Below are 27,658 nucleotides of genomic sequence, written 5' to 3' on the forward strand. Positions count from 1 at the left end.
TTTTTTCAGCTCTGTGTTTTTATATATTCTAATTCCTTTGCCTTTTTTCAAACAAACAAACATACCCCAGTTTACTCATTCATAAATGTTCTTTTCTTATTTTTCCAGATTTACTGATGCATAATTGACAAATAAAATTGCATATATTCAAAGTGCACAATATGATGATTTGATACAGAGATGCATTGTAAAACATTTATCACAATTAAGTTGATTAGCACATCCATCATATCACATATTTACCTGTGTGTTTTTTATGTGTGGTGAGAACATTTATGATCTACTTCCTTAGCTGACTTCAAGTATACAATGCAGTATTATTAACTAGTCATAATGCTGTACATTAGATCTACAGAAATTATTCATTCTATGCCTGAAAGTTTGTATCCTTTGACCAATAGCTCCTCATGTCCCCCCACCCCTGGAAATAAGTATCATATTCTCTGTTTTTATGTGTTCAACATTTAAAAAAACATTTGTTTTAAATGTCACATGTAAGTGATACAACACAGTATTTTTCTTTCTCTGTCTGGCTTATTTCACTTAGTATGATGTCCTAATCTATGGTGATCACACATAGCAAGATTTCCTTCTTTCCTGTGACTGAATAATTCCCCCTTGTGTATGTGTGTGTTTATAGTCTTGCTTGTTTATTTTTGCTGTTTTACTTGTGTTTTGGGGATCATCCAAAAAAAATACTGTCAAGACCAATGTGAAAGGGAAGCAAAAACAGACTCACAGATATAGAGAACAAACTTGGACTTGCCACAGGGGAGCTGGAGGTGGGAGTAGAGGAGGGATTGCCTGGGAATTTGGGTTTAGCAGTCGCACACAGTTTTATATTCAAGGAATAAACAAGGTCTTATGTTATAACATGGTAACCTATATTCAGTATCCTGTGATAAACCATAATAGAAAAGAAAATGAAAAATAATATCTATATATGCATGTATATATACACATGCATATACATTTTGGAGTACACAGAAACCAACACAGCATTGTAAATGAACTATACTACAATTTAAAAAAATATTTTTAAAGCACAGCCTTGAAGAATTTTATCCTACATTAGCTTCTAGAAGTTTTACAATTTGTGGTCGTGTATTTATATCTTTAATCCAGTATGAGTTAAATTTTGTGAGTGATGCATTAGTATCCAGTTTTATATTTTGCATGTGTCTACATTTTTCCTAATGTCATTTTTAATTAGTGTCTTCTCTCAACTGGTACCCTTGTTGACCATATAAGGGAAGGTTTATTTCTTGGCTCTCTAATCTGTTCACTGATCCATGTGTCTGTTTTTATGCAATTCTATAAACACCATATTATTTTGATAACTATTGCTTTCTAGTTCAAAGTCAGGAATTGTGATGTCTCCAGTTTTTACCTTCTTGCTTGAGATTGCTTCAGCTCTTCAGGCCTTCTATGGTTCCATAAAATTTTGGGATGAATATATTTCTGAAAAATATCTTTAGAATTTTGATAGGCATTCCTTTGAATCTGCAGCTGGCTTTGCGGCATATGAACATTTTAACAATATTAATTCTCCCAGTTCAAGAACATGGAAAAATAGGCACATGAACATGTATAACAAATTCACTTCGCTGTACCCCTGAAGCCGCCCTACAGTGCTAATCCCCATGTGCTGTGCGGGGCTCAGTCGTCAGTTGTGTCCAACTCTTTGCAGCCCACAGACTGTAACCCACTAGGCTCCTCTGTTCAAGGGGATTATCCAGACAAGAATACTAGAGTGGGTTGCCATGCCCCGATCCAGGGGATCTTCCCAACCCATAGATCGAACTCGGGTCTTCCGCATTGAGGGTGGATTAGTTACCATCTGAGCCACCAGGGAAGACCAAGAATTCTGGAGAGGGGAGCCTGTACCTTATCCAGGGGAACTTCCAGTCCCAGGAATTGAACCAGAGTCCCGTGCACTCTTTAGGCGGATTCTTTACTAGCTGAGCTATCAGGGAAGCCCAATCACCTATACTCTAATATAAAATAAAAAGTTTTAAAAAAACAGGCTAAAATATAGGATGCTACTTGCTCTCTAATTTAATTGAAAGCCAGTGCTAAGCAACAAGTAAATATTTCAGAGAGAAATAATGTCACAAAATTCACAATGCAGCTACAGAAAGTATGAGACAAAAATAGTTGATAAAATGTATTGTTCTTTTCAAACCTACTGTCAATGATTCATATTTTTAACAGTAGACCAAAAAACAACCAATAGGTTTATTATAGGGAAATATTTCATAAGTAAGAAAATAATATTACAGCAAATGGTAGCAGATGCACAATAGATTATTATTTAATTTGGGTAAAATTATAAAAATCCTATGAATGTGCATATATATGATACAAACATATGCACATGTATATATGAATGGCAAGCTAACTTAATAAGAAAATATACCAATTTTTATCACTTAATCTGAAAGTGTTTAAACTTATGTTGAAATATAATTTAATGATCAATGTTAAAAAAAAAAGACTATATCTTTTCATTTACAGATATCTCCCACTTTTTGAAAGTTTTAGACCACTTCATTTTTACAAAAGACCTATAGCAGTAACTGTTTTCACGAACTGAAAGAAATCTAAAGATGGATACTGCTCTAATGAAAAATGTGAAAATGGAAAACAGTGTTCAACATTCCTTCTGCTACCGGTCTTTGCAACACAGCGCACACGCAGAGCAGCAAGCGTGGCTCCACGAAGCTCCTTCCTCAGGAATTACACACAGCATCTCAGTGTCAAGTCGTCATAGCTCTGAACTGTGTCATTGAGAAACTATGCTTTATCTCAGTTTGTTCTGGGAATCTGTTAGCCATATGCATCTTAAGGTACTTTTGGCCTTATGCCATTTGGGCTTATGAAAAGTCCTAAGAATGTTCTACTTTTGAATAATGGGTAAATCTGTATGTGTGTCTTCTGCATTTCTTTTATCAACATCTTATAGTTTTCAGTGTACAGATCTTTCAACTTTTCTTCTTGAATGATGCCATCCATCCTCCCCTATGTGAATGACATCCCATGATTCCCACTGTTTTTAGAGAAAATATAATTTCTTTTAGGTAGTGCTTTTCTAAAAACCTAACTTGAAGCTGCTTTCCTCTGATAGTCTTTCTCACAAAGGCCCTGCTTTTAAAATTTTGGTTGGTTTCTGACTGTTTTAAAACAATGCAATCTAAAATTATATGTTCAGTTGGGTGTTGATATGATTGAGGCTTGTTTCCCTCACTGGACTGAAAGCTCCACTAAGATGAGGGCCATCTCTGTTTTGTTCAACACGATGAAAAGAATGCCTAACACAGGGTTTCAGATGGAAAAATTTGTGTCACATAGTGGCTTAAAACTCTGGAATGAAAGAATGAGTAATGATTGCCTGAAGTCCACTTAGTACTCTGAATGCCCCAGAATATCAGGACTAAACCATGCTTAAGGAGGCTAGCAGTATGCTCATTCCCCACTAAATTGTTAGCTGCTATCGAACAGAAAGTTAGGGTGTTCTAGTGCTCTATACTAGGATAATGAACTGAAGAATCCCATGAAGCTGTATCTTATGTAAGAATGTGATTCATTATATTACTTGGTGCCCTTTTTTAAAGAAGTCTCTGAATATATCTCTTCCTCTCTTCATTTCAGGGAGAAGTAGTTTTACTTCTTTGAACACCTGACTTTTTATAGGCACTGTGAATTATGCAACTAAATCTTGCTTAACTAGAGCTGAATTCTTGAACCATGTGGAGTAAGAGAAAGAGAACTCATAGCACATGACAACTATATTAACTTTTTCTTGTCTTATTTTTTAAAATCTTTATCTCTGCTTTTCCCTTTTGCCTCTACTTTATCTCCTACTTATACTTCATAAAAATTTTTATTTCTGCAAATAATTTTGGAAACAACATACATGACTAGGTCCCATAGTAAAGTAACATATATTGAAATTTGAGACTCTGAGTCCAAAGTGTATATCGTTCATACTAAAATTTTATGTTGAGAACTACTGTAGAAATATAAATCTGGTGACCTGTGAGTGGAGGCATAACAGAGGAGAGAAAGCAAAACAGAAGTAGAGAGACCATGCAGAACTCTGGTGTTCTGATCCAGATAAAAACAGATGAGTGTTTGACCCTCAGTGGTAAGGAAAGGGATGCTTACCCTGGACTGGTAATCTGCAAATTGTTCAGAAAATAGGAGTAGACTGCAAGGTCAGATAGATATAGGAGAAAATCAGACATCAGCTACCTTAGGCACCCATCAAACACCAAAAATAGCTATTTCTTAACTGATTTAGTGACTAAATGACTAACTATGACCAAGTCAGACATACTGAATTTGAAGAGATAAAGAAAAACATAAATTCAAAAAGAATAATATAGACACATTTTTGACATGACATGCCTTTTGGGATACAAAAATGAAGAAGAGACTCAGTACTAGTAGTGCTTCTAATCAGTCAAGTTTCAAGCCCACATCTTAGTCTGTACATATGTACATGCTTTTCTATCTTACAGGCGGTGGAATTTAGCTTCTTCTGTATATTTTTTCTTAGAAGCCTTTACCCTCTCCATCTTGTTGGGCTTTCTCAAGATTGAATGAAAAATGAGCTTTGCATTTCATCTTTGTCTTCTTCCTTCCTTTGTTCAAAATAAACATCTGCAGTCTCAGTTTAATAATCCATAATTATTTCATCTTTTCTTTATAATTTGTTTAGTTTTAACTGAAGGATGATTACTGTACAATATTGTGTGGTTTCTGCCATACATCAGCATGAATTAGCCATAGGTTTACATATGTCCCCTCCCTCTTGAACCTCCTTTGTCATTTTTCTCTTGATAAACATTGCTTATGCACTAAATACATGCCAGGACCTATAGCTGATGCCATTCAGAAATGGGTTGTAGTAGCCAAACTAAAAGTCAAGAATCTCACAGAGTCATTAAGATAGGAATGTCTTACTCTATTATGACATAGAAATTACCATGATGTATAAATCTGGAAAAATTTTCATATTCCTTAGAAACATCTTTATAAAGAAGACAAGATACTACACATTTTATTTATTTCATTTAAAGTTTTGTATCACATTAGAACAATCAAAAGAAATTTCTAGTTTCCAGAAACAATATTTAATATGTACTATATATTATTTCTAAGACTAAAATTTAATCTTTTGCAATTGAAATGGCTGGGAAGACTTCTGCCAAAAATAATAAAGAAAACAAAACCACAGCCCCCTGACTCCTAGATTTCAGGCATGTATCAATAAGACCTCATAGGAAAGAGCAGGAAAATGACTTTGTCTCGGATCTTCTTGGTCTTTACTCCATAGACGATAGGGTTGAGGGCAGGTGGGATGATAACATAGAGGTTGGCAAACACAATGTGAAAGGTTCGAGGGACATTGTGTCCAAAGCGATGTGCAAGGATGGAGAAGAATGCTGGTATATAGAACATGAGGATGACACAGACATGGGAACCACAAGTGCCCAGGTCCTTCTGGCGAGCATCCTGAGAAGGGAGGCGAAAGACAGCACAGAGGATGAGGATGTAGGAGACAGTAATTAGAATCACATCTATAATCACTGTCATGATGGGAACACAGAACCCATACCAGATATTGACGGAGATGTCAGAACAGGCTAGCCGGGCAACACCTATGTGCTCACAGTATGTGTGAGGGAGGTCATGTGTCCTGCAGAAGGGCAGACGATTCACAAGGAAAACACATGGGACAAAGACACAGAAGCTTCTGAAGGAGATGCCCACAGCAATTGTGACAATGGTCCTGGGGGTCAGAATAGTGGTGTATCTCAAGGGAGAACAGATGGCCACATAGCGGTCAAATGCCATGGCCAGCAGTATAGATGAGTCCAGAATAAAGCTGAAGTGCAGAAAGAATAGCTGTGTGAGACAGCCGGGAAAGCTGATTTTCTGAGGACCAAACCAGAAGATGCTCAGAGCTTTTGGGACACAGGTGGTAGACAGTATGAGGTCAGTAATACCAGCATGGAAAAGAAAAAGAACATGGGTGCATGAAGACCATGCTCCATTGCAATGAGAAGGATATTATTACCCACAATGGCCACAAGATAGATGAGGCAGAAGGGGATGCTGATCCAGACCTGGTACTGCTCAAGTCCTGGAATACCCAAAAGGGTGAAGGCACCTGTGTTGTAGCCAGTCAGATTGTACATGGTCATGGAGATCTGATTAATAGCTTCTGTGTCCTAAAACAAATTGTAGGTAATGAACATTTTTTAAAAATCATATGGTAATTCTTCTTGCAGCATTTTCTTAGTGTCAGATCTTCTCTTTCTTATTGCCAAGAAAGAACCTCTCTTTTCTATTAACCCAATGCTCATCAACTCTAGAAAGATGCTAAAGAACCAGTTCTCCTAGTCATAATCATTGAGTCTCTCCAACATATTCTTCAAACTGCATAAAATGCTATTTCCATTTTAATGACTCAGTTTTCCCTGGGTCAATGTAATGTGTTGCTGTATAGAGAAAAATGACCTAACCACACACATGTTGAGAGAGAGAGAAGGACAGTTAGAGAAGTAGGGGCATAATTGGGTAAAGAAGACTTGTCCCATGGGCCAGACTCTTATAAAGTATCATTTCATTTAGAACAATCTTCTGAGAAATTTGTTTTTATCTTCCTTATTTTTAAAATAAAAACAAAAGCTCTGAGAGCTGTCTTGCCAAAGATCTCATCTTTAGTAACTTGCAGAGCCAAGCACATTGGAGTCCACAGCCAACAGTGTTTTTTGCTGCTGTCCCACTCCAGGGACTTCCTCCATACCCTGTTGGACAAGAAGAATTGAGAGGAGGCAGGAGGTGTAGAGAAGTGTTTAGGGAAAGACAAAAACTGGAGCTGTAGCTTGTCACACCAACCCTATTGCAGTTGCAGTGATTTCCCTGACACAAGAAAGTCTTGGGATTTGCAGACCATAATGTTCTCTGAGGCTGTGTTATTTGATGCCTCACCTTGGATTATAATGTAATAGAGGTTGCAGGTCACCCTCCAGCCCACTCTTAGGATTAGTGAAGTGAGTGAAAGTCACTCAGACATGTCCGACTCTTTGTGGCCCCATGGACTACACAGTCCAGGAATTCTCTGGGCCAGAATACTGGAGTGGGTAGCCTTCCCCTTCTCCAGGATATCTTTCCAACTCAGGGATGAAACCCAGGTCTCCCACACTGCGGTGGATTCTGTACCAGCTGAGCCACAATGGAAGTCCAGGATTCCACAGTCCTAACATTGCTGGAGTGAGTAACCTACCCCTTCTCCAGCAGATCTTCCTGACCCAGGAATCAAACCAGGGTCTCCTGCATTGCCGGCGGATTCTTTACCAACTGAGCTATCAGGGAAGCTGTGGCAATTATTTCAAGTGTGCTTTTTGATACAGAGATGACCTGTAGTGGAAAAAATACACAATTTGTATATCCTAAATTCTGAGTCAAGATAAAAGCAAATAAGCAACCTCCATAACAGCAGTTAGTATTTCTTGAGAGCATTCAGTGTACTTTGTCTAAAACTCTGTACATGAAATCTCTTCTTTGATGCTCCTAACAACCCTACAATATAAGCTATGAACATTACTCACACTTTCAATATATAGAAGCCGAGGCAGGGAGAGGGTAAGTAACTTGCCAAAGCCACACAATAAGGAAATCAGTGTAGGTGTCTACACTACTTATCTCCAATCTACTTATCCTTAAACCCAAGTGATTCCCATTTCTGTCCTCTCATTTTCACTTCTGAAGCAGCTTTCATGAAGGTCACCAACGATGTCTACATCCACCTTTTAGTCCTTGATGGACTTCTCAGCAGCATTTGATACTACTGATTATGCCTTCAATCTTTGAATCATTTCTTAATACTTTATCAACACTTTTGGAGGTTTTCTTCAACCGAGTTGACATTTCAGCTCATCTTTCGATTTTTCCACTTAAACCCTGACATTCCTCAAGTCTCTACCTGAAGCCCTTTTCTCTTCTATCCATACTTTTCCTGAATTATATCATCAACTTTATATTGTTACCTCCTAATTCTTTAGATCTCATTTAGATCTTTCAAGACACACATCTCCAACTCCACTCTGAATATCCTCTTTTGGATAGCTCATCGGCATCTCAAATTTAACTTTTAGAAAATTAAATTAAAATCTATTATATTTCTTCAGAAATCTGATGCCCCCTACTTTTCTAATATATGAGAAAATATGAGTCTCACCCATTAAATCACCCGAAACAGAAACTTGAGATTCATCATTTGTACCTTCTCTCTTTAAATGCCCTGCATTCAATTAATTATATTGATCTAATTATTTTAAATCTAAATCAAAAATCCTTAACATAACAACTAGGATCCCCACAATCTGGTTCCACAACTTCTTCAGCTTTCATGTTATAGTCCAGGAATGCTTGGGAAAAAAAATCCTGTATTTTCTAAATATATATATGTTAAAATCTATTTCCATATGAAAGATGGTGAGTTACTGTACTGCTTAATTTCCAAGATTCCAGCTACAGTATTTACCTATTTGCTTATAAATTTTAAACTGAGTATTCACTGAAACTTCTATCTTTTCTCTGAAGACAATCAGGAATCAAGCCAGAGATAAACCATGTGGTGAAGGAGAATGAGACCACTGCTGTTCTCTAAGGTTGGGTGATCACATAGCAAGGTGTTCAAAGCTGTACCTATGCACTGAGTTGTCATTCATTGATACTGCACCTCTCTGAACCATGGTCACTGTGGACAAATAAAAGTCTAAACCTGTAGTGTCCACTCTTCTAAAAAAAGGGAAACAGGACTTGTATTCTTCAGTGCTAAAGTCCCCTGGCTAGAAAATTCCCCTTGAGTGAGAATAGGTATTTTCATCCCTATTCTTATCTTCAAACAAAGCTAGGTTGTGCTTTGCTTAGTTATATTTATCATTCGAGTTTTTTTTAACTTTTCATTTTATATTGGGGTATAGCCGATTAACAATGTTGTGATAGTTTCAGGTAAACAGCAAAGAGACTCAGCCATAAACATATATGTAATGATTCTCCCCCAAACACCCCACTCCAATCCAGATGTCATTTAAGTCTTAATTAAACCCCATGTACTAATGACTTTAAAAGCACTTATCAAAATTTATTGCATTTATTTGCCTACCATCTATCTTTCTTGAGTGTAAAGACATTTTCATGTTCATAGTTTTATCTGCTTATTCTAGTTGAATTTCTATAAAACACTTAACTTTTATTGAATAAGTGAGCAATGTTTAAATCATTACACAAACAAGCTCCTTGCTACATTTGGAGCCACATCTCTCCCCATCCCAACTCATCCCACCTCTCTTCTCCCTTCTATTTACTCTATTTATTCAATGTGAATGTTAAGGTGTAGTTTAATGAATACATAGCTACAATAAATGTATAATTAATTAATTAACAAGCACACATATTTACACATATACCCAGAAGCACATGAAATCATAGGCAAAGTCTAAAAAAATCAAAATGCATCCAATACTTTAGAAACCAGTTTTTAGAGTAAAATGTTCTCAATTTTCACTTAATCTATTCCTTTTCTCATTATTCAACAAATAATTTGATTTCTCTAAAATTCCTGCTTCCTCATAGAGGATGATTTTCTACAGGAGAGAAGTTCTCCTCAGCTCAATGACTGGAAAACATTAAGTTCTCAATAAATAGTGACTAGAATATAATACTATTATGAGGGCAAACAAGGGCATATATATGTATGGATGACATGTGTGCATGCTCTGTTACTAAGCCAAGTTCGACTCTTTGTGACTCCATGGACTGTAATCCACCAGGCTCCTCTGTCCATGGGATACTCCAGGCAAGAATACTGGAGTGGGTTGCCATTTCACAATCCAGGGGATCTTAACAACCCAGAGATGGAACCCACATCTCCGTATTGGCAGACAGATTCTTTACCCCTGAACCACCAGGGAAGCTGCTATGGAGGACAGAAAGTGTCAAACCACACAAAAAGCACAAAGTTCAAGTTCACTTTTCTAGATCCAAGCTCTCAGACCATTGGGTTTGGCTGCTGAATTGTGTCTGCCTGACACCCCAGGCTTGCTTGTTTTCTTTGCTTTTTAATCCATTCTCATTTCAACCCTTAGACTTTGAAATCTGGCTCCCAGGCCTGTGGACTAGCTCAGAGGGAAAGCAGGACTGAGCCCACCTTGCTGCCTTCCCTTGCTCCTCCTCTGAGGTCCTCTGTGTGTCTTTCAGTCAGTCTGCCCCAGGATCTGGCCTGAGCTGTGCCTGTGGCTTTCCAATCATACCTGCCCTGCCCCCAAAATCCTACCCTGCTCACCAATCCCCAGCTCCTTCATGAGAATGGACAGAAATGACACTCTCAAGGGGCCAATCTTCTTTCTTTCCTGGGCCTTCAGAGGGAGCACTCAGGCTATGGACAGGTGAGAGACAGCAGACACTAACCCAATCATTGACTTGTGGGAGGCCCCATGAGACTCTTCTCAGGGAGTCTAGCTCATAAGGCTTTGAGGTCCCAAAGGCTGTGGTGGACTGAGTCCCTGCAGGCTCAGGTCTTCCAGGAAAATCAGTGTCTCAAGGAGTCTAATCTCCTGGAGCTTTCAAAATGACCACGAAAAACACTACAGTGATATTCTCCATATTTCTTTTGTAAGTGTGTGTATGTATACATGTGCGCGCGCACACACACACACACAGACATACACACACACACATATAAACTACTTTTTGATCCATTCTTCTAGAAAGGGAAATCTAGGTTGTTTCCATATCTTGGCTATTGCAAATAATGCTATAACAAATATTGAAGTGCAGATATCACTTCAAGATACTGATTTTTTACCCTCGATATTATAGCTTTTGTATATATACCTAAGGTTTCCCAGGCAGCTCAAGTGGTAAAGAATTCTTCTGCCAATGCAGGAGCCACAGGAGACATGGTTTCAATCGCTGGATCTGAAAGATCCCCTGGAGGAGGAAATGGCACCCCACCCCAGTATTCTTGCCAGGATAATCCTATGAACAGAAGAGCTTCGCAAGCTATAATCATTGCGGTTGCAAAAAGTCAGGCACAACTGCAGTGACTGAGCATGCATTCATATATACCTACAAGTGGAATTGCTGGACCATATGGTAGCTCTATTTCTATTTTTTGAGAAGCCATCTTGCTTTTCCCATAATGGCTGTAACAGTTTACTTTCTTACCAACAATGTACAAGGGTTTCCTTTTCTACACATCCTCACCAACATTTGTCATCTCTGGTCTTTTGGGTAATAGCTCTCCTAACAGGTGTGAAGTTAAATCCTACTGTGGTTTTGATTTGCATTTCCTTGATGACTAGAGATGTTGAGTGCCTTTTCATGTGACTACTGATCATTTGTTTTCTTCTTTGAAAAAAAAGTCTTTTCAAGTTTTTAGCCTGTTTTTAATCAGATTCCGTTTAGTCAGTTCATTATTATTATAATCATTTTTAAATTGCATGTGTTCCATCTATATTTTGGGTGTCAACCCCTTTTCAAATCTATGGGTTACAAATACTTTCTCGCATTCCATATGTTCTCTTTTCATTTATTGACTGCTTCTTTTTTTTTTTTTTTTTTTTTTTTTTGCTGTACAGAGTCTTTCTAATTTTATGTAATCTCATTAGTTTACTTTTACTTCTTTTACCTGTGTTTTTTTGAGTGTATGTGTCATCTAAAAAGTTACTGTCAAGACCAAGGTATAAATTTTACCATAAGTTTTCTACTAAGAGTTTTATAAATTCAGGTCATATATTTAAACCATTAATCCATTTTGAGGGACCTTCCTGATGATCCAGTGGTTAAGATTCTGCTCTTCCTTTGCAGGAGGTGAGGATTAGATCCCTAGTCATGGATCAAAGATCATGCATACCATGCAGCACAGCCAAAAAAAAAAAAATGTAGGTCATTAATCCATTTAAATTTTGTTGAGTGACGCAACATCAGGATCCAGTTATATGATTTTTCTGTCAGTATCATTTTCCCAATACCATTTATTAAATAGACTATCCTTTCCCTGTTGGTGCCCTTGTGGACCATATATGTGAGGGTTCATTTCTTGGCTTTCTAATCTGTTCCACTGATTCATGTGTCTGCTTTTATGTTATTCTATAATCACCATATTTTCTTTATTACTATTGATTTATAATATAAGTTGAAATCAGGAAATGTTATGATTACAGCTCTGAACTTTTATCATGAGATTATTTTCATTCCTTAGTCTTCTGTGGCTCTTTGAAAATTTAAGATTACTTTTTCTATGCCTGTGAAAAATGACATTGGAATTTTGACAGGAATTGCACTGAATCAGCAGATGGCTTTGGATTGTATGAACATTTTGACAACATTAGCTCAATTCAAGAACATTATACACCTTTCCATTTAAAAGACACCCCCACTTTTCAGAAGTTTGCTTTACACCACTTAACTTCTATGAAACACTTAAATTGATAACTGTTTTCACTAACTAAAAAAAATTGAAGGAGGATTATTGCTTTTATCAATAAAGGTGAAAAGGGAAAAGAATGCTCAGCATTAGTTTTGCAGTTAACTGTCATAGAAGAGCCCACACCAAGAGCAGCAAGACTGACACTGTATGAACCTTCGCTGCAAACTATTCTCAGCATCACAGCATCAGCCTTCAGAGCTTTCTACTGTGTCAGTGAGCATTTATGCCTTATCTCAATTATTTTTGCATCCATTAGCAAGATGAGTCTTAAGGCTACTTATGCTTCAGTCTATTTTGACTTACCAAAGATTTCATAAGAATGATCTACTTTGGAAAATAATTGCAAACAGAGCAATGGGCAAAAGATAAATCTCCAGAATATATAAGCAGCTCATATAGCTCAATATCAGAGAAACAAACAGCCCAATCAAAAAATGAGCAGAAGACCTAAATGGACATTTCTCCAAAGAAGACATACAGATGGTCAATAAATACATGAAAAGGTGCCCAACATCACTCACTATTAGAGAAATGCAAATAAAAAATACAGCAAGGTATCACCTCAGACCAAACAGAATGACCATCATTAAAAAAAACTACAAGTGATAAATGCTGCAGAGGATGTGGAGAAAAGGAAACTCTTTTGCACTGTTGGTGGGAACGTAAATTGGTACAGCTACTATGAAGAGCAGTATGAAAATTCCTTAACAAACTAGGAATAAAACTACTGTATGACCCAGCAATTCCACTACCAGGCATATATCCTGAGAAAACCACAATTCAAAAAGACCTGTGTACCCCAATATTCATTGCAGCACTATTTACAATAGCCAGGGCGTGGAAGCTGGCTAGATGTCCATCAACAGATGAATGGATAAAGAAGCTATGGTACATAGACACAGTGGAATATTACTCAGTCATAAAAGGAATGAATTCGAGTCAGTTGTTGTGAGGTGGATTAACCTATAGCCTGTTAGAGTGAAATAAGACAGAAAGAGAAAAAACAAATATTACATATTAGCACATATATATGGAACCTAGAAAAATGCACTGATGAACATATTAATAGAGAAGAAATGGAGACACAGAGGTAGAGACTGGAATGCTGGACACAGTGGGGGAAGGAAAGGGTAGGACAAGTTGAGAAAGCAGCATTGAGAAGTGCACACTCTCATGCAAAATACACCACTAGCAGGAAGCTGCTGTAGAATACAGGGATCCCAGCGTGGTGCTCTGTGATGACCTAGAGGGGTGAGATGGGGTGGGGAAGGGAGGCTGAAGAGGGAAGGAATATATATAATTATAACGGATCCTCGTTGATGTATGGCAAAGACTACCACAGCATTGTAAGGCAATTATCCTCCAGTTAAAAAAAGAAAAAGAATGTTCTACTTTTGGATAATAGAAAAACCTGTATTTGTGTCTGTCTTTTTCATTTCTTTTATCAATGTTTTAAAGTTTTCAGTGTACGGGTTTTTTGCCTCCTCTGCCTGATTTATGCCATCCTTCATCCCGACTTGACTGACATCTCATGATTTTCACTTTTTTTAGGGAATATGCAATTTTGTTCAAGGAGGCCTTTCTTAAAAACCTTATTTGAACCTACTTTCCTCTAACAGTCTCTCTCCAAAGGCAATGCATTTAACATTTTGATTTGTCATCAATAAATATAGAAGCACCTCTTTCCTGTAGATCATGCCATTTTCTTAATATGCAAAATCACTTGTAGACTCTTCTTGCTTTAAATAGCATTTGCTTTTTTAAAATTCTTATGATATTAATATATACTATAAACGTCTCCTAGCTTTTCCATTGTTCATTGGAACATGATTATGTCCTCTTGGTAGAAAACAAAATGGTGACCTTCTCTCTGATCTGCTTGGTCTTGGCACCATAAATAATGGGGTTGAGGGAAGGTGGGACAACAATGTAGAGGTTGGCAAACATGATGTGGAAAGTGTGAGAGACACTGTGTCCAAAGCGGTGGGCAAGGGCAGAGAAAACAGCAGGTATATAAAACATGAGGATGACACAGACATGGGAACCACAGGTGCCCAGTGCCTTCTGGCGGGCTTCCTGGGAAGGGAGGTGGAAGACAGCATAGAGGATGAGTGTGTAAGAAACAGCAATGAGGATCATATCCGACATGACTGTCAAGATGGGACCACAAAAGCCATACCAGATGTTGATGGAGATGTCCGCACAGGCGAGCCGGGCAACACCTATGTGCTCACAGTATGTGTGTGGTATGATGCGTGTCCTACAGAAAGGTAGGCGTGTGAGCAAGAATACAACTGGCAGGATGATGCAGAAACTACGAAAGGAGATTCCCACCACAATCTTGATGATGGTCTTGGGGGTCAAGGTAGTGTTGTATCTCAAGGGAGAACAGATGGCCACATAGCGGTCAAATGCCATGGCCATCAGGATGGCTGAATCCAGGACAAAGCTGTAGTGGAGGAAGAACATTTGTGTGAGGCACCCTGGGAATGTGATCTCTCGAGCCCCAAGCCAAAAGATACTGAGTGTTTTAGGAGCACCAGCTGTGGACAAGGTGAGGTCAGTCATGGCCAGCATGGAGAGAAAGAAGAACATGGGTTCGTGAAGGCTGCGCTCCACCAAGATTAGGTAGAGAAGGATGCAGTTTCCCACAATGGCTACCATATAGATGATACAGAAGGGAATCCCAATCCACATATGGGCATGCTCCAGGCCTGGGATCCCCACCAGAATGAAGGGTCCTGGGTTGTCACTGCTCAGGTTGAAAAGGACCATAGCAGACCAGGATGGCACAAGTCCCAGTTCCTGAGGACAGAGGGTGATAAATGTTAGGCTCCCTTGAGTCACTCTCACTTCCAACAGCTCATTATATATCCCCAAAAAGAAAGTGGCTGTCTAATTATAATTCAAAGTGAGACACTTTTGTATGAAGAAAGATTGTTATGAAGATAGCGGGTACCAGCAGGAGCCAGGTTGTCTCATATATGTTGGAATGTACAGTCATTCCCTTAAAGAGTTTATCTTATTCACTCTGGTTGCCTCTGATGCTTTACACAGCTTTTCCAAGCAGTGTTCCATACTGACACGAATCACTTTTTATCCACCGTATACTGTTGTTACAAACTACCAATTTCCAGGGCATATTTTTTCGGTGGGTTGGTGGATTACAGTATACATGATAATTATGGACATCGGTAGTTAATTTTGGCTTCCTCTGTCACTGTTGAATATCAGTCTCGGCCCCCAGCAGTTATTCACTCTTTTTCAACTTCATGATGACTGTTGTTCTTCTATTTGTGAGGTCCATACACTTTTTTGCCATTCAAAAACCTAATTCAGTTTAGCCAATACTGCCTGAGTCCCATGCTATACTGGTAAGCAGGTATAATTTAAATTTAAATTTTGCTCCTCCAAAATACTTTTTTCCAGCACTCTGTAAACTATACAATTGTATGGTATCCTAATGCTTTACACTTAACAGTTTTGGTCAAGATTTCTGTCCAAATGTACAATTATTTCTTTGCAAATACATATTCTATTGTATAGACACATGGGCTCCAGGATAATGACTCTTATATACACACAGACGAGATTTTAGTTCTTAAACTCTCAAGCATCCCTTGATCTATACTTGCATTCTTTCATACATTTTACCATCCTATTTTTACCCACAAGCAATCTTACACAATACGGGCATTGGTGGTTCAGTGGTAGATTCTTGCCTCCCACGCAGGAGATCCCAGTTTGATTTCCAGCCAATGCATTATGGTTGTGTTTGATTTGTGCTTCATTGGTGGTTCAGACAGTAAAGAATCCACCAGCAATGTGGGAGACCTGGATTCAAGCCAAGGTTGGGAGGATCCCTTGGAGAAGGGCATGACAACCCATGCCAGTGTTCTTGCCTGGAGCATCCCTATGGACTGGAGAATCCCATGGACAGAAGAGCTTGGCGGGCTACAGTCCATGGGGTCACAAAGAGTCAGACAGGACTGAGAGACTGAGCACAATCTCACACAAACCCCCTTTTTGCTCTCACACATGAAGGCGCATGTCATACACACATACACTAAGAAAAACACAAAGTATTTCATGACAAAATTGTCTCATTGCCATTTCCTTTGTAGTTTCCCAAAATATTTACCCTTGAGTTAATTTTTTAAAGACTAAGTCCTTGAAATTTTGCCATTTGTAGCAACATAAATGGGCTTGGAGGGTGTTAAGCTAGGTGAAATAATTCAGAGAGAGACAAATACTGTAGGATATAAATTATATGTGGAATATTAAAAAAAAAAAAGAGAGAAGAAAAAAACCAGCAAACTACTGAATATAACAAAAAACAAGCTAGCTCACAGATATGGAGTTTTCACTAGTGATTACCAGGGGGGAGAAGGGGTAAGGGGCAATACAGTGGTCAGGGAGTAGGAGGTACAAATTATTGTGTGTAAGAGGCTACAAGGATATATTGTACTACAGGGGGAATACAGCCAATATTTTATAATGACTGTAAATGAAGTGTAACCACTGAAAATTGTATTAAAAAATGATTCATTTCCCAGGAGGGAATAAACATGGGCTGTTCATTTGAGATCAAGAGAAGGGTGGTAGCAGTAGACTCTCAAAACAAGAATGTCCACATACTTAAGCCCACTTGTCAAGTTAGGGCTATGGGTTCTTGCCACAGAGCTAACAGAAATGACCAGAACAATACTTACCTTGGCCATCCTTAATCCAGCAGTTTACATTTCTAATCATTTGAAGCATGTATCCAAATACAGGAGACCATAAATTCAGCTTAAAAATCTGAGTTGTTCAGGGAAAAAGTTGTAGCACTCAGTCCATGGCTCCTAGAAAATGGAGCCTTGAGTTTTTCATTCACTCTCTCTTTCTCTCAAAATCATATTTACAACCAAACCTCTTCAAATAACCAGCACTCACCTAGTTTGGTTACTGGGCCTAATGCAGTAGAAAGATTATGGTGATAGATACACAAAATATCTGCAAGAGGACCAGACATACAAACCCAAGAAAAAAGGGGAGATGGAAGAAAAAGACTGATACGATGATTTCCTGTTCTTTCCCCACCCACCACCCCCACCACACCGGCCATTGTTCAATGCCAAGAAGAGGTAAATAATTAGGGCCTGAGGGACTCTAACACCCTCTCTTTTTATCCTCAAGAGAAGATTATAAAGAAGATTACATTAACCCTGATGGGAGCCTGTGAGCTAACACAACCTCAGGGTATATATAATTTTTTTCTGGGTATTTAATAATCTGTTTATTTTTACATCTTAATTAGGCATTAGCAGTGGCATAGGACTACAGACTAGAATTATGTGATATGGCTAATCTAATTATAAAGCTTACATATAATTATTAATTTTTATTTTCTGAAGAGTTATCATGAAATACGCTTTGTCCTACTAGCACATATTTCCTTTTTAATTTATTTTTTTTTATTGAAGGATACTTGCTTAACAGAATTTTTTGTTCTCTGTCAAACCACAACATGAATCAACCATAGGTGTACATTTAGCCCCTCCCTTTGGAACCTCCCTCCCATTTTCCTCCTCATCCCACCCCTCTACAGAGTCACTGTTTGAGTTTCCTGAGCCATATAGCAAATTCCCATTGGCTATCTATTTTACATATGGTCATGGAAGCTTCTGTGTTACTCTTTACACACATCTCACCCTCTTCTCCTCTCTCGCTGTGTCCATAAGCCTATTCTCTATGTCTGTATCTCCACTGTTGCCCTGTAAATAAATTCTTCAGTACCATTTTTCTAGATTGAGTATATATGTTATAAGACAGTATTTATCTTTCTCTTTCTGAGTCATTTCACTCTGTATTATAGGTTCTGGTTTCATCTACCTCATCAGAACTGACTCAAATGTGTTCCTTTTTACGGCTGAGTAATATTCCACTGTGTATACAAACGTGCTGCACTCAATATGCCAGCAAATTTGGAAAACTCGACATTGGCCACTGGACTGGAAACGGTCAGTTTTCATTCCAATTCCAAAGAAAGGCAATGCCAAAGAATGTTCAAAGTACCACACAATTGTACTTATCTCACATGCTAATAAAGTAATGCTCAAAATTCTCTGAGCCATGCTTCAACAGTACATGAACCATGAACTTCCAGATGTTCAAGTTGGATTTAGCACAGGCAGAGGAACCAGAGATCAAATTGCCAACATCCATCAGATCATCGAAAAGAGCAAGAGTGTTCCAGAAAAACATCTATTTCTGCTTTATTGATTATGCCAAAGCCTTTGACTGTGTGGATCACAACAGAGTGTGGAAAAATCTGAAAGAGATGGGAATACCAGGCCACCTGACAGCATCTTGAGAAATCTGAATGCAGGTCAGGAAGCAATAGTTAGAACTGGACATGGAACAACAGACTGGTTCCAAATGGGAAAAGGAGCACATCAAGGCTATACATGGAGAAGGCAATGGAAATCCACTCCAGTACTGTTGCCAGGAAAATCCCATGGATGGAGGAGCCTGGTAGGCTGCAGTCCATGGGGTCGCAAAGAGTCGGACACGACTGAGCAACTTCACTTTCATTATTCATTTCCTGCATTGGAGAAGGAAATCACAACCCACTCCAGTATTCTTGCCTGGAGAAGCCCAGGGATGGTTGAGTTTGGTGGGCTGCAGTCTATGGGGTCACACAGATCCAGACGGGACTGAAATGACTTAGCAGCAGCAGGAGCAGCAAGACTGTATATTGTCACCCTGCTTATTTAACTTATATGCAGAGGACATCATGAGAAACACTGTGTTGGATGAAGCACAAGCTGGAATCAAGACTGCTGGGAGAAATATCAATAACCTCAAATATGCAGATGACACCACCCTTATGGCAGAAAGTGAAGAAAAACTAAAGGGCCTCTTGATGAAAGTGAAAGAGGAGAGTGAAAAAGTTGACTTAAAGTTCAACATTCAGAAAACTAAGATCATGGCATCTGGTCCCATCACTTCATGGCAAATAGATGGGCAAGCAATGGAAACAGTGTCAGACTTTATTTTTCTTGGCTCCAAAATCACTGCAGATGGTGATTGCAGCCATGAAATTAAAGGATGCATATTCCTCAGAAGAAAAGTTATGACCAACATAGACAGCATATTAAAAAGCAGAGACATTACTTTGCCAAAAAAGGTCCATCTAGTCAAAGCTACGGTTTTTCCCATAGTCATGTATGGATATGAGTGTTGAACCATAAAGAAAGCTAAGCGCTGAAGAATTGATGCTTTTGAACTGTGGTGTTGGAGAAGACTCTTGAGAATCCCTTGGACTGCAAAGAAATCCAGCCAGTCCATCCTAAAGGAAATCAGTTCTGAATATTCATTAGGACTGATGCTGAAGCTGAACTTTGGCCAATACTTTGGCCACCTGATGGGAACTACTCACTTGAAAAGACCCTGATGCTGGGAAATATAGAAGGCAGGAGGAGAAAGGGATGACAGAGGATGAGACAGTAGGATGGCATCACCGACTCAATGGACATGTGTTTAAATAAACTCCCAGAGTTGGTGACGGAGAGGGAGGACTGGCGTGCTGCAGTTCATGGGATGGCAAAAGTCGAACATGACTGAGCGACTGAACTGAACTGACCTGAACTAATATGTACCACAACTTGTTTATCCATTCATCTGTCAATGGACAATTAGGCTGCTTCCATGTTCTAGCTGTTGTAAATAGTGCTGTACTGGGCAATGGGATACATGTGTCTTTTTTTATTTCGGTTTCCTCAGGGAATATGCCTAGGAGTGGGATTGCTGGCTCAAATGGTGGTTTTAATTCTAGCTTTTTAAGGTATCTCCATATCATTTTCCATAGTGGCTGTATCAATTTATGTTCCCACCAACATTGCAGGAGTGTTCCTTTTTCTCCACACCCTCTCCAGCATTTATTGTTTTAGACTTTTTGATGAGGGCCCTCTGACGTGTGTGAGGTGATATCTCATTGTAATTTTGATTTGCATTTTTCTAATAATCAGAGGTGTTGAGCATCTTTTCATGTGTTTGTTAGCCATTTGTTTCTCTTCTTTGGAGAAATGTCTGTTTAGGTCTTTTTCCCATTTTTTGATTGGGTTTTTTGTTTTTCTGGCATTGAGTTGTATGTGTTGCTTGTATATTTTGGAAATTAATCCTTTGGCAGTTGTTTCATTTGCTTTTGTGTTCTCCCATTCTGAGGACCGTCTTTTCACCTTGCTTATAGTTTCCATTGCTGTGAAAAATCTTTTAAGTTTAATCAGGTCCCACTTGTTTCCTTTTGTTCTTATTTCCTTTTCTCTAGGAGGTGGGTCATAGAGGATCTTCCTTTATTTATGCCATCAGGTGTTCTGCCTATGCTTTCCTCTAAGAATTTTATAGGTGCTGGTCTTATATTTAGGTCTTTAATCCATTTTGAGTTTATTTTTGTGTTTGGTGTTAGGAAGTATTCTAATTTCATTCTTTTACATGTAGCTATCTAGTTTTCTCAGCACTGTTTATTGAAGAGACTGTTTTGCTCCAGTGCATATTCCTGCCCCCTTTGTCAAAAAGTAGATACCCATAGGTTCATGGGTTTATTTCTGGGCTTTCTACTCTGTAGATCGACACATCAGGCACTTAAAGGGGCACGCTGGGTGGTGTCCTACTCTGTAGTTCAGAGTGTCAGGCATTTGATGGGCCAGCTTCTCTATCATTCAGCTGCCGAAGCTGCTGTGTGGGGAGAGAGAGGCTATGGTGATGGTTCCGCCCTTATGCGTGACTCAGCAGTATCGCCTTGCTTCCATGGCTGCCCAGATTCCCTCCACAGGCATTTCCCATCACAATCTCCTCCCTCACATCCCTTCCATCTCTCTGGAGTCAACAGCAGCCCTTGCCCTGGGATTGCTCCACAATCCCTAAACTCCAGTTCCCAGTCCCTAAACTTTCCAGGGAACTTGCACCCCGTCTGGATTATGGATGGCTGTGACAAGGACTATCTGATTCTCTTTCCATTTAGGCTGTCACAGATCAGCTGTTTCACTCTCAGCCTTAACTGTTTCTTCTCTGACTCAGACAATTACCTTGATGTGGGGATCAGATCACTGCTTCAGTTCCCCAACCAGCCGAGAGCACGTCTAGACCTCCTAACACTCCTCTTTTTCCTCCTGGTTTCTTCATCCTACTGAGTTTTGCATGGTTCTATATATTCTTTTAAAATTGTTCAGGTACTCGTGTCCACCCTCAGCTGGTGTTCTGCATGCACTTCTGTGTCTGAAGGTGTATTCTTGATGTATCTGTGGACAGAGATGTACTCCATGTCCACCTACTCTTCCACCATCTTGTTCTCTCTATATATTTGTTTTTGTAAGCTCTGTGCCTGAAGGTGTGTGACCATGTGTGCTCACCTATCAGATTACCCAGATTTTTAGTCCATCACCTCACTTACCAGATGAAAGACTTTGAGCAAGGTACATCCTGTCTATAAAAAGGTGATAACATAGTCTTTACCTCTCAAGAATAAGGGTTGACTATGTAGGGCAGTGTTTTGAAAATGCTTAACACAGTGGGGGACTCACATGCACCTGCTGGAATGCCTGGCCAACTTCAGGATCATCTAATACTGCTTTTCTGAGTAAGGACCCAGGATCCACATTCAAAAGCTCTTCAGTGGATTTTTGTGCCTTTTATTTTCCCCGTAAAATTAAAATGGAGGACCGCGTATATATGTGGATGAGAGCATAAAAACTGGGAAATGGGAAAGTTGGTTGGAACTCTTATCTACTAGGATAGGAGTGGAACAAATCCTAGATGCTATTTCCTTTGAAGGACAATGTGAAGATGACTGTTGGGTATCAAAGGGCATCCTCTTTGGGCCAACACTGGTTAAATATCCACTTCAGCTTCAAAACCATCTTGTCCCAGACTACATTCACTACCTCCCAAAACCCATGTTTTAATGTTCCTAAGCTCTGCAAATCTCACACCTCACTAGTCACATGAATTTTTTAAATCAAATTATATTACATTCCTGTTTAAATGTCCTCTGAAGCTATTCTCCATTCTGTCTCCCTTGCCCAGCTACCATCATCTCTTACCTAACTTACTCTAACAGCCTCCTAAAGTGTCACTTTATTTATCTTTTGTCTCCCTCAATGCCTTTTCCACTTGAGGGCAGACTGCTCTTTCCATAATGTTCATCCAATTATGTTTAAATCTCATTTTGTTCTCATCAGAGTTTTACTTACTGTTTCTTCAACTTTTATATATTCTAATTCAGGTCTTTGGCTATTTGTCACATTTTCGTTACTTGGGACTTAACACAAGCTGATTTGTCATTGTTACCAAAAAAGAATTAATAAAATGTGTTCCTGTGGGAATACATTTAGGTTTGCCTGTTGGTACTGACAGCCATTCTGTGGGCCCAGATCTCAATTTATACCTAAGAGGCTTTTCTCTCACAACACTAAGGCCAGATCAATTTTCCTGAGTTTGGTAAATCTGGTCTTTCTGTCTTACATTTACAAAGATATTCAGCAATAATACTGAATAGTAGACTTTAAAATTGCTCATATTTTTGTTTTTATCCCATCCTTAGGCAGGTTTCCTTCTGATTGGACACTGAGTAAAAATAATTCTATTTTCAGTGACGATCTGTTTCTGTCTAATATTGCATGACTATGAAAAACATCAGTCAAAGGCCTACCAGTGTTTTGTTTGAGGTACTATAACTCTAGTTTTCTTGGGCTAGTATTTATATAGGAAATGCAGGTACATTTAAGTCATGGAAAGTTCCAAATCTTACCTTTGGTGTCATCTGTACCACTCGGGAGACATCTGTCATTTCTGACTATTGATTAAGTGCAAAGGAACTGGTTATAGGGAGATTGAGAGAATTTCATGTGAACACCTGGTCCATATAAAAGGTTATGTCCAACTTGCAACTTAATTTTTCCATGACTTGGTATAATAAAAAAATAATTTTCTAGTGAATCAATTAATGCTTTCAATTGAACTAAAACAGAAATATACTCCAGGGTTCCTGCTCTGTATATTTGTAATTCACACCCTAAAAATTTGCACTGAACCCCACCCTTCACTTGCACTTAAATCACAGCAACAAATATGCTATTATTTTACACTCACCTATTATGGTTCTATTAGCATAATCTAGGAGAACTGCCTTAACAGACAGCTAGTCCTGTTACATGAAGGAGTACAGATCAGCTATTTCAAAATGTAAGTCTCTACAATTCAATTACTACCATGTATATCATAATTGTTTAACTTGAAATTGTGCTACTCTTTTTTAAAATGATTCATTAGCGATTAAATGATAACATGATAAAGGTGGAAATTTCCTTCTTCTGTTCTAGTATTTTGTATATGTTGATTCTGTCCCGTATCAGTTATTTGGACTCTCATTTAGTTATTTTGTACAACATGAAGTCAGAGTTATTTCACAAAGATTCCTTAAGTTCAGTTCAGTCATTCAGTCATGTCCAACTCTTTGTGACCCCATGACCTGCAGCTCGATAGGCTTCTCTGTCCTTCACCAACTCCTGGAGCCTACTGAAATTCATGTCTATCTAGTCGGTGATGCCATCCAATCAACTCCCAGCCTCAGGGGCTTTTCAAATGAGTCAGTTCTTTGCATCAGGTGGCCAAAGTATTGGAACTTCAGCTTCAGCATCAGTCTTTCCAATGAATATTCAGGACTGAGCTCCTTTAGGGTGGACTGGTTGGATCTCCTTGCACTCCAAGGGACTCTCAAGAGTCTTCTCCAACACCACAGTTCAAAAGCATCAATTCTTCAGTGATCAGCTTTCTTTATGGTCCAACATCCATACATGGCTACTGGAAAAACCACAGCTTTGGCTAGATGTACCTTTGTCGGCAAAGCTATGACACTGAAAGATGAATTCCCAGATCGGTAGGTACCCAATATGCTACTGGAGAAGAGTGGAGAAATAACTCCAGAAAGAAAGAAGAGGTGGAGCCAAAGGGAAAGATTCCTTAACCCCAGAGAAACTGTCCATTTCTAATTGAAGTTGGTTTTGCCTTTCTTCAGGGAATTGAAGGGTTAGGTATTTCCTTGTTTAAAAAACAATGTCCACCTAAGGAGAGTTATAGGCATGCAAATGGACAGGTATAGAGTCACTGTTGAATTCAATGACCTCCTCCCACCTCTCCCAAAGCTATCACAAACTCTATCATAAATGCAAAAGTTCTATCAATAATATTTAATAACACAATTTGGGGATTTGTTGCCATCTTACTTAAAATTCCTGTAACTTTCCATGTTTCTTAGAATTTTAAACAAACTCTTGAAATGGACTAGAAATTTTTATCTTCTTCAATCTTATTTTTTGTTGTTCCCTCTAACTAAACCTACCTCACTTGATCAGTGTCCAGTTCCTTTAATGTACTGAGAGTTATTTTTTCAGCTCTGTGTTTTTATATATTCTAATTCCTTTGCCTTTTTTCAAAGAAACAAGAATACCCCGGTTTACTCATTCATAAATGTTCTTTTCTTATTTTTCCAGATTTACTGATGCATAATTGACAAATAAATTTGCATATATTCAAAGTGCACAATATGATGATTTGATACAGAGATGCATTGTAAGACATTTATCACAATTAAGTTGATTAGCACATCCATCATATCACATATTTACCTGTGTGTTTTGTATGTGTGGTGAGAACATTTATGATCTAGTTCTTTAGCTGACTTCAAGTATACAATGCAGTATTATTAACTAGTCATAATGCTGTACATTAGATCTCCAGAACTTATTCTTTCTATAACTGAAACTTTGTACCCTTTGACCAATAGCTCCCCATGTCCCCCCACCCCATCTCCTGGAAATAAGTATCATATTCTCTGTTTTTATGTGTTCAACCTTTTTTTAAAAGAATTGTTTTAGATGTCACATATAAGTGATACAACACAGTATTTTTCATTCTCTGTTTGGCTTATTTCACTTAGTATGATGCCCTAATCTATGGTGATCACATATAGCAAGATTTCCTTCTTTTCTGTGACTGAATAATACTCCCTTGTGTATGTGTGTGTTTATAGTCTTGCTTGTTTATTTTTGCTGTTTTACTTGTGTTTTTGGTATCATGCAAAAAAAATATTGTCAAGACCAATGTGAAAGGGAAGCAAAAACAGACTCACAGATATAGAGAACAAACTTGGACTTGCCAAAGGGGAGCTGGAGGTGGGAGGAGAGGAGGGATTGTCTGGGAATTTGGGTTTAGCAGTTGCACACTATTTTATATTGAAGGACTAAACAAGGTCTTACTTTATAACATGGGAAACTATATTCAATATCCTGTGATAAACCATAATAGAAAAGAATATGAAAAATAATGTCTATATATCCATATATATATACACATACATATACATTTTAGAGTACACAGAAACTAACACAGTATTGTAAATCAACTATACTTCAATTAAAAAAATATTTTTAAAACACAGCCTTGAAGAATTTTATCCTACATTAGCTTCTAGAAATTTTATAATTTGTGGTCTTGTATTTACATCTTTAATTCATTTTGAGTTAAATTTTGTGAGTGCTGCATTAGTATCCAGTTTTACTATTTTGCATGTGTCTACCCTTTTCCCAACATCATTTTTTAGTGTCTTCTCTCTACTGGTACCCTTGTTGACCATATAAGGGAAGATTTATTTCTTGGCTCTCTAATCTGTTTCACTGATCCATGTGTCTGTTTTTATGCAATTCTATAAACACCATTGCTTTATAGTTCAAAGACAGGAATTGTGATGTCTCCAGTTTTGACCTTCTTGCTTGAGATGGCTTCAGCTCTTCAGGCCTCTGTAGTTCCATAAAATTTGGGGATGACTATGTTCCTGAAAAATATCTTTAGAATTTTGATAGGCATTCCTTGGAATCTGCAGCTGGCTTTGGGTCATATGAACATTTTATTTATTTATTTTTTAATTAGTTAGAGGCTAATTAGTTCACAACATTTCAGTGGGTTTTGTCATACATTGATATGAATCAGCCATAGAGTTACACATATTCCCCATCCCGATCCCCCCTCCCACCTCCCTCTCCACCCAACTCCTCTGGGTCTTCCCAGTGCACCAGGCCCGAGCACTTGTCTCATGCATCCCACCTGAGCTGGTGATCTGTTTCACCATAGATAATATACATGCTGTTCTTTCGAAACATCCCACCTCACCTTCTCGCACAGAGTTCAAAAGTCTGTTCTGTACTTCTGTGTCTCTTTTTCTGCTTTGCATATAGGGTTATCGTTACCATCTTTCTAAATTCCATATATATGTATTAGTATGCTGTAATGTTCTTTATCTTTCTGGCTTACTTCACTCTGTATAATGGGCATATGAACATTTTAACAATATTAATTCTCCCAGTTCAAGAACATGGAAAAACAGGTCCACGAACATGTATAACTGAGTCACTTCGCTGTACCCCGGAAGCCGCCACAACAGTGCTAATCCCCATGTGCTGTGTGGGGCTCAGTCATCAGTTGTGTCCAACTCTTTGCAACCCACGGACTGTAACCCACTAGGCTCCTCTGTTCAAGGGGATTATCCAGACAAGAATACTAGAGTGGGTTGCCATGCCCCGCTCCAGAGGACCTTCCCAACCCAGAGATCGAACCCAAGTCTTCCGCACTGCAGGTGGATTTGTTACCATCTGAGCCACCACGGAAGACCAAGAATTCTGGAGTGGGGAGCCTGTCCCTTATGCAGGGGAACTTCCAGACCCAGGAACTGAACCAGAGTCTCCTGCAATGAAGGTGGATTCTTTACTAGCTGAGCTACCAGGGAAGCCCAATCACCTATACTCTAATATAAAATAAAAAGTTAAAAAAAAAAAAAACAGGCAAAAATATAGGATGTTACTTCCTTTCTAATTTAATTGAAAGTAAATAAATAAACAAAGAAATATTTCAAAGAGAAATAATTTCACAAAAGTCACAATGCAGCTACAGAAATAGTTGATAAAATGTATTGTTGCTGTTTAAACATACTGTCAATGATTTGTATTTTTAATAGTAGAAAAAAAAACAACCAAGAGGTTTATTACAGGGAAATATTTCATAAGTAAGAAAATAATATTACAACAAATGTTAGCAGATGCACAATAGATTATTATTTAA

The 27,658-nt window shown here is 38.5% G+C and overlaps 1 protein-coding gene and 1 pseudogene across 1 annotated transcript; both read right to left on the bottom strand.

Moving 5' to 3' along the window:
- Positions 1-5,271: 5,271 nt before the first annotated feature.
- LOC136174907 (olfactory receptor 52H1-like) lies at positions 5,272-6,212 on the bottom strand (annotated as a pseudogene).
- Positions 6,213-14,338: 8,126 nt separating this feature from the next.
- On the bottom strand, positions 14,339-15,283 carry LOC136174579 (olfactory receptor 52H1-like). The gene has a single exon (XM_065944753.1). The coding sequence runs from the start codon at positions 15,281-15,283 to the stop codon at positions 14,339-14,341; it is 945 nt and encodes a 314-aa protein (XP_065800825.1).
- Positions 15,284-27,658: the final 12,375 nt, after the last annotated feature.

The sequence above is a fragment of the Muntiacus reevesi genome, chromosome 9 (genome assembly GCF_963930625.1).
Source record: "Muntiacus reevesi chromosome 9, mMunRee1.1, whole genome shotgun sequence".
Lineage (NCBI taxonomy): Eukaryota > Metazoa > Chordata > Mammalia > Artiodactyla > Cervidae > Muntiacus > Muntiacus reevesi.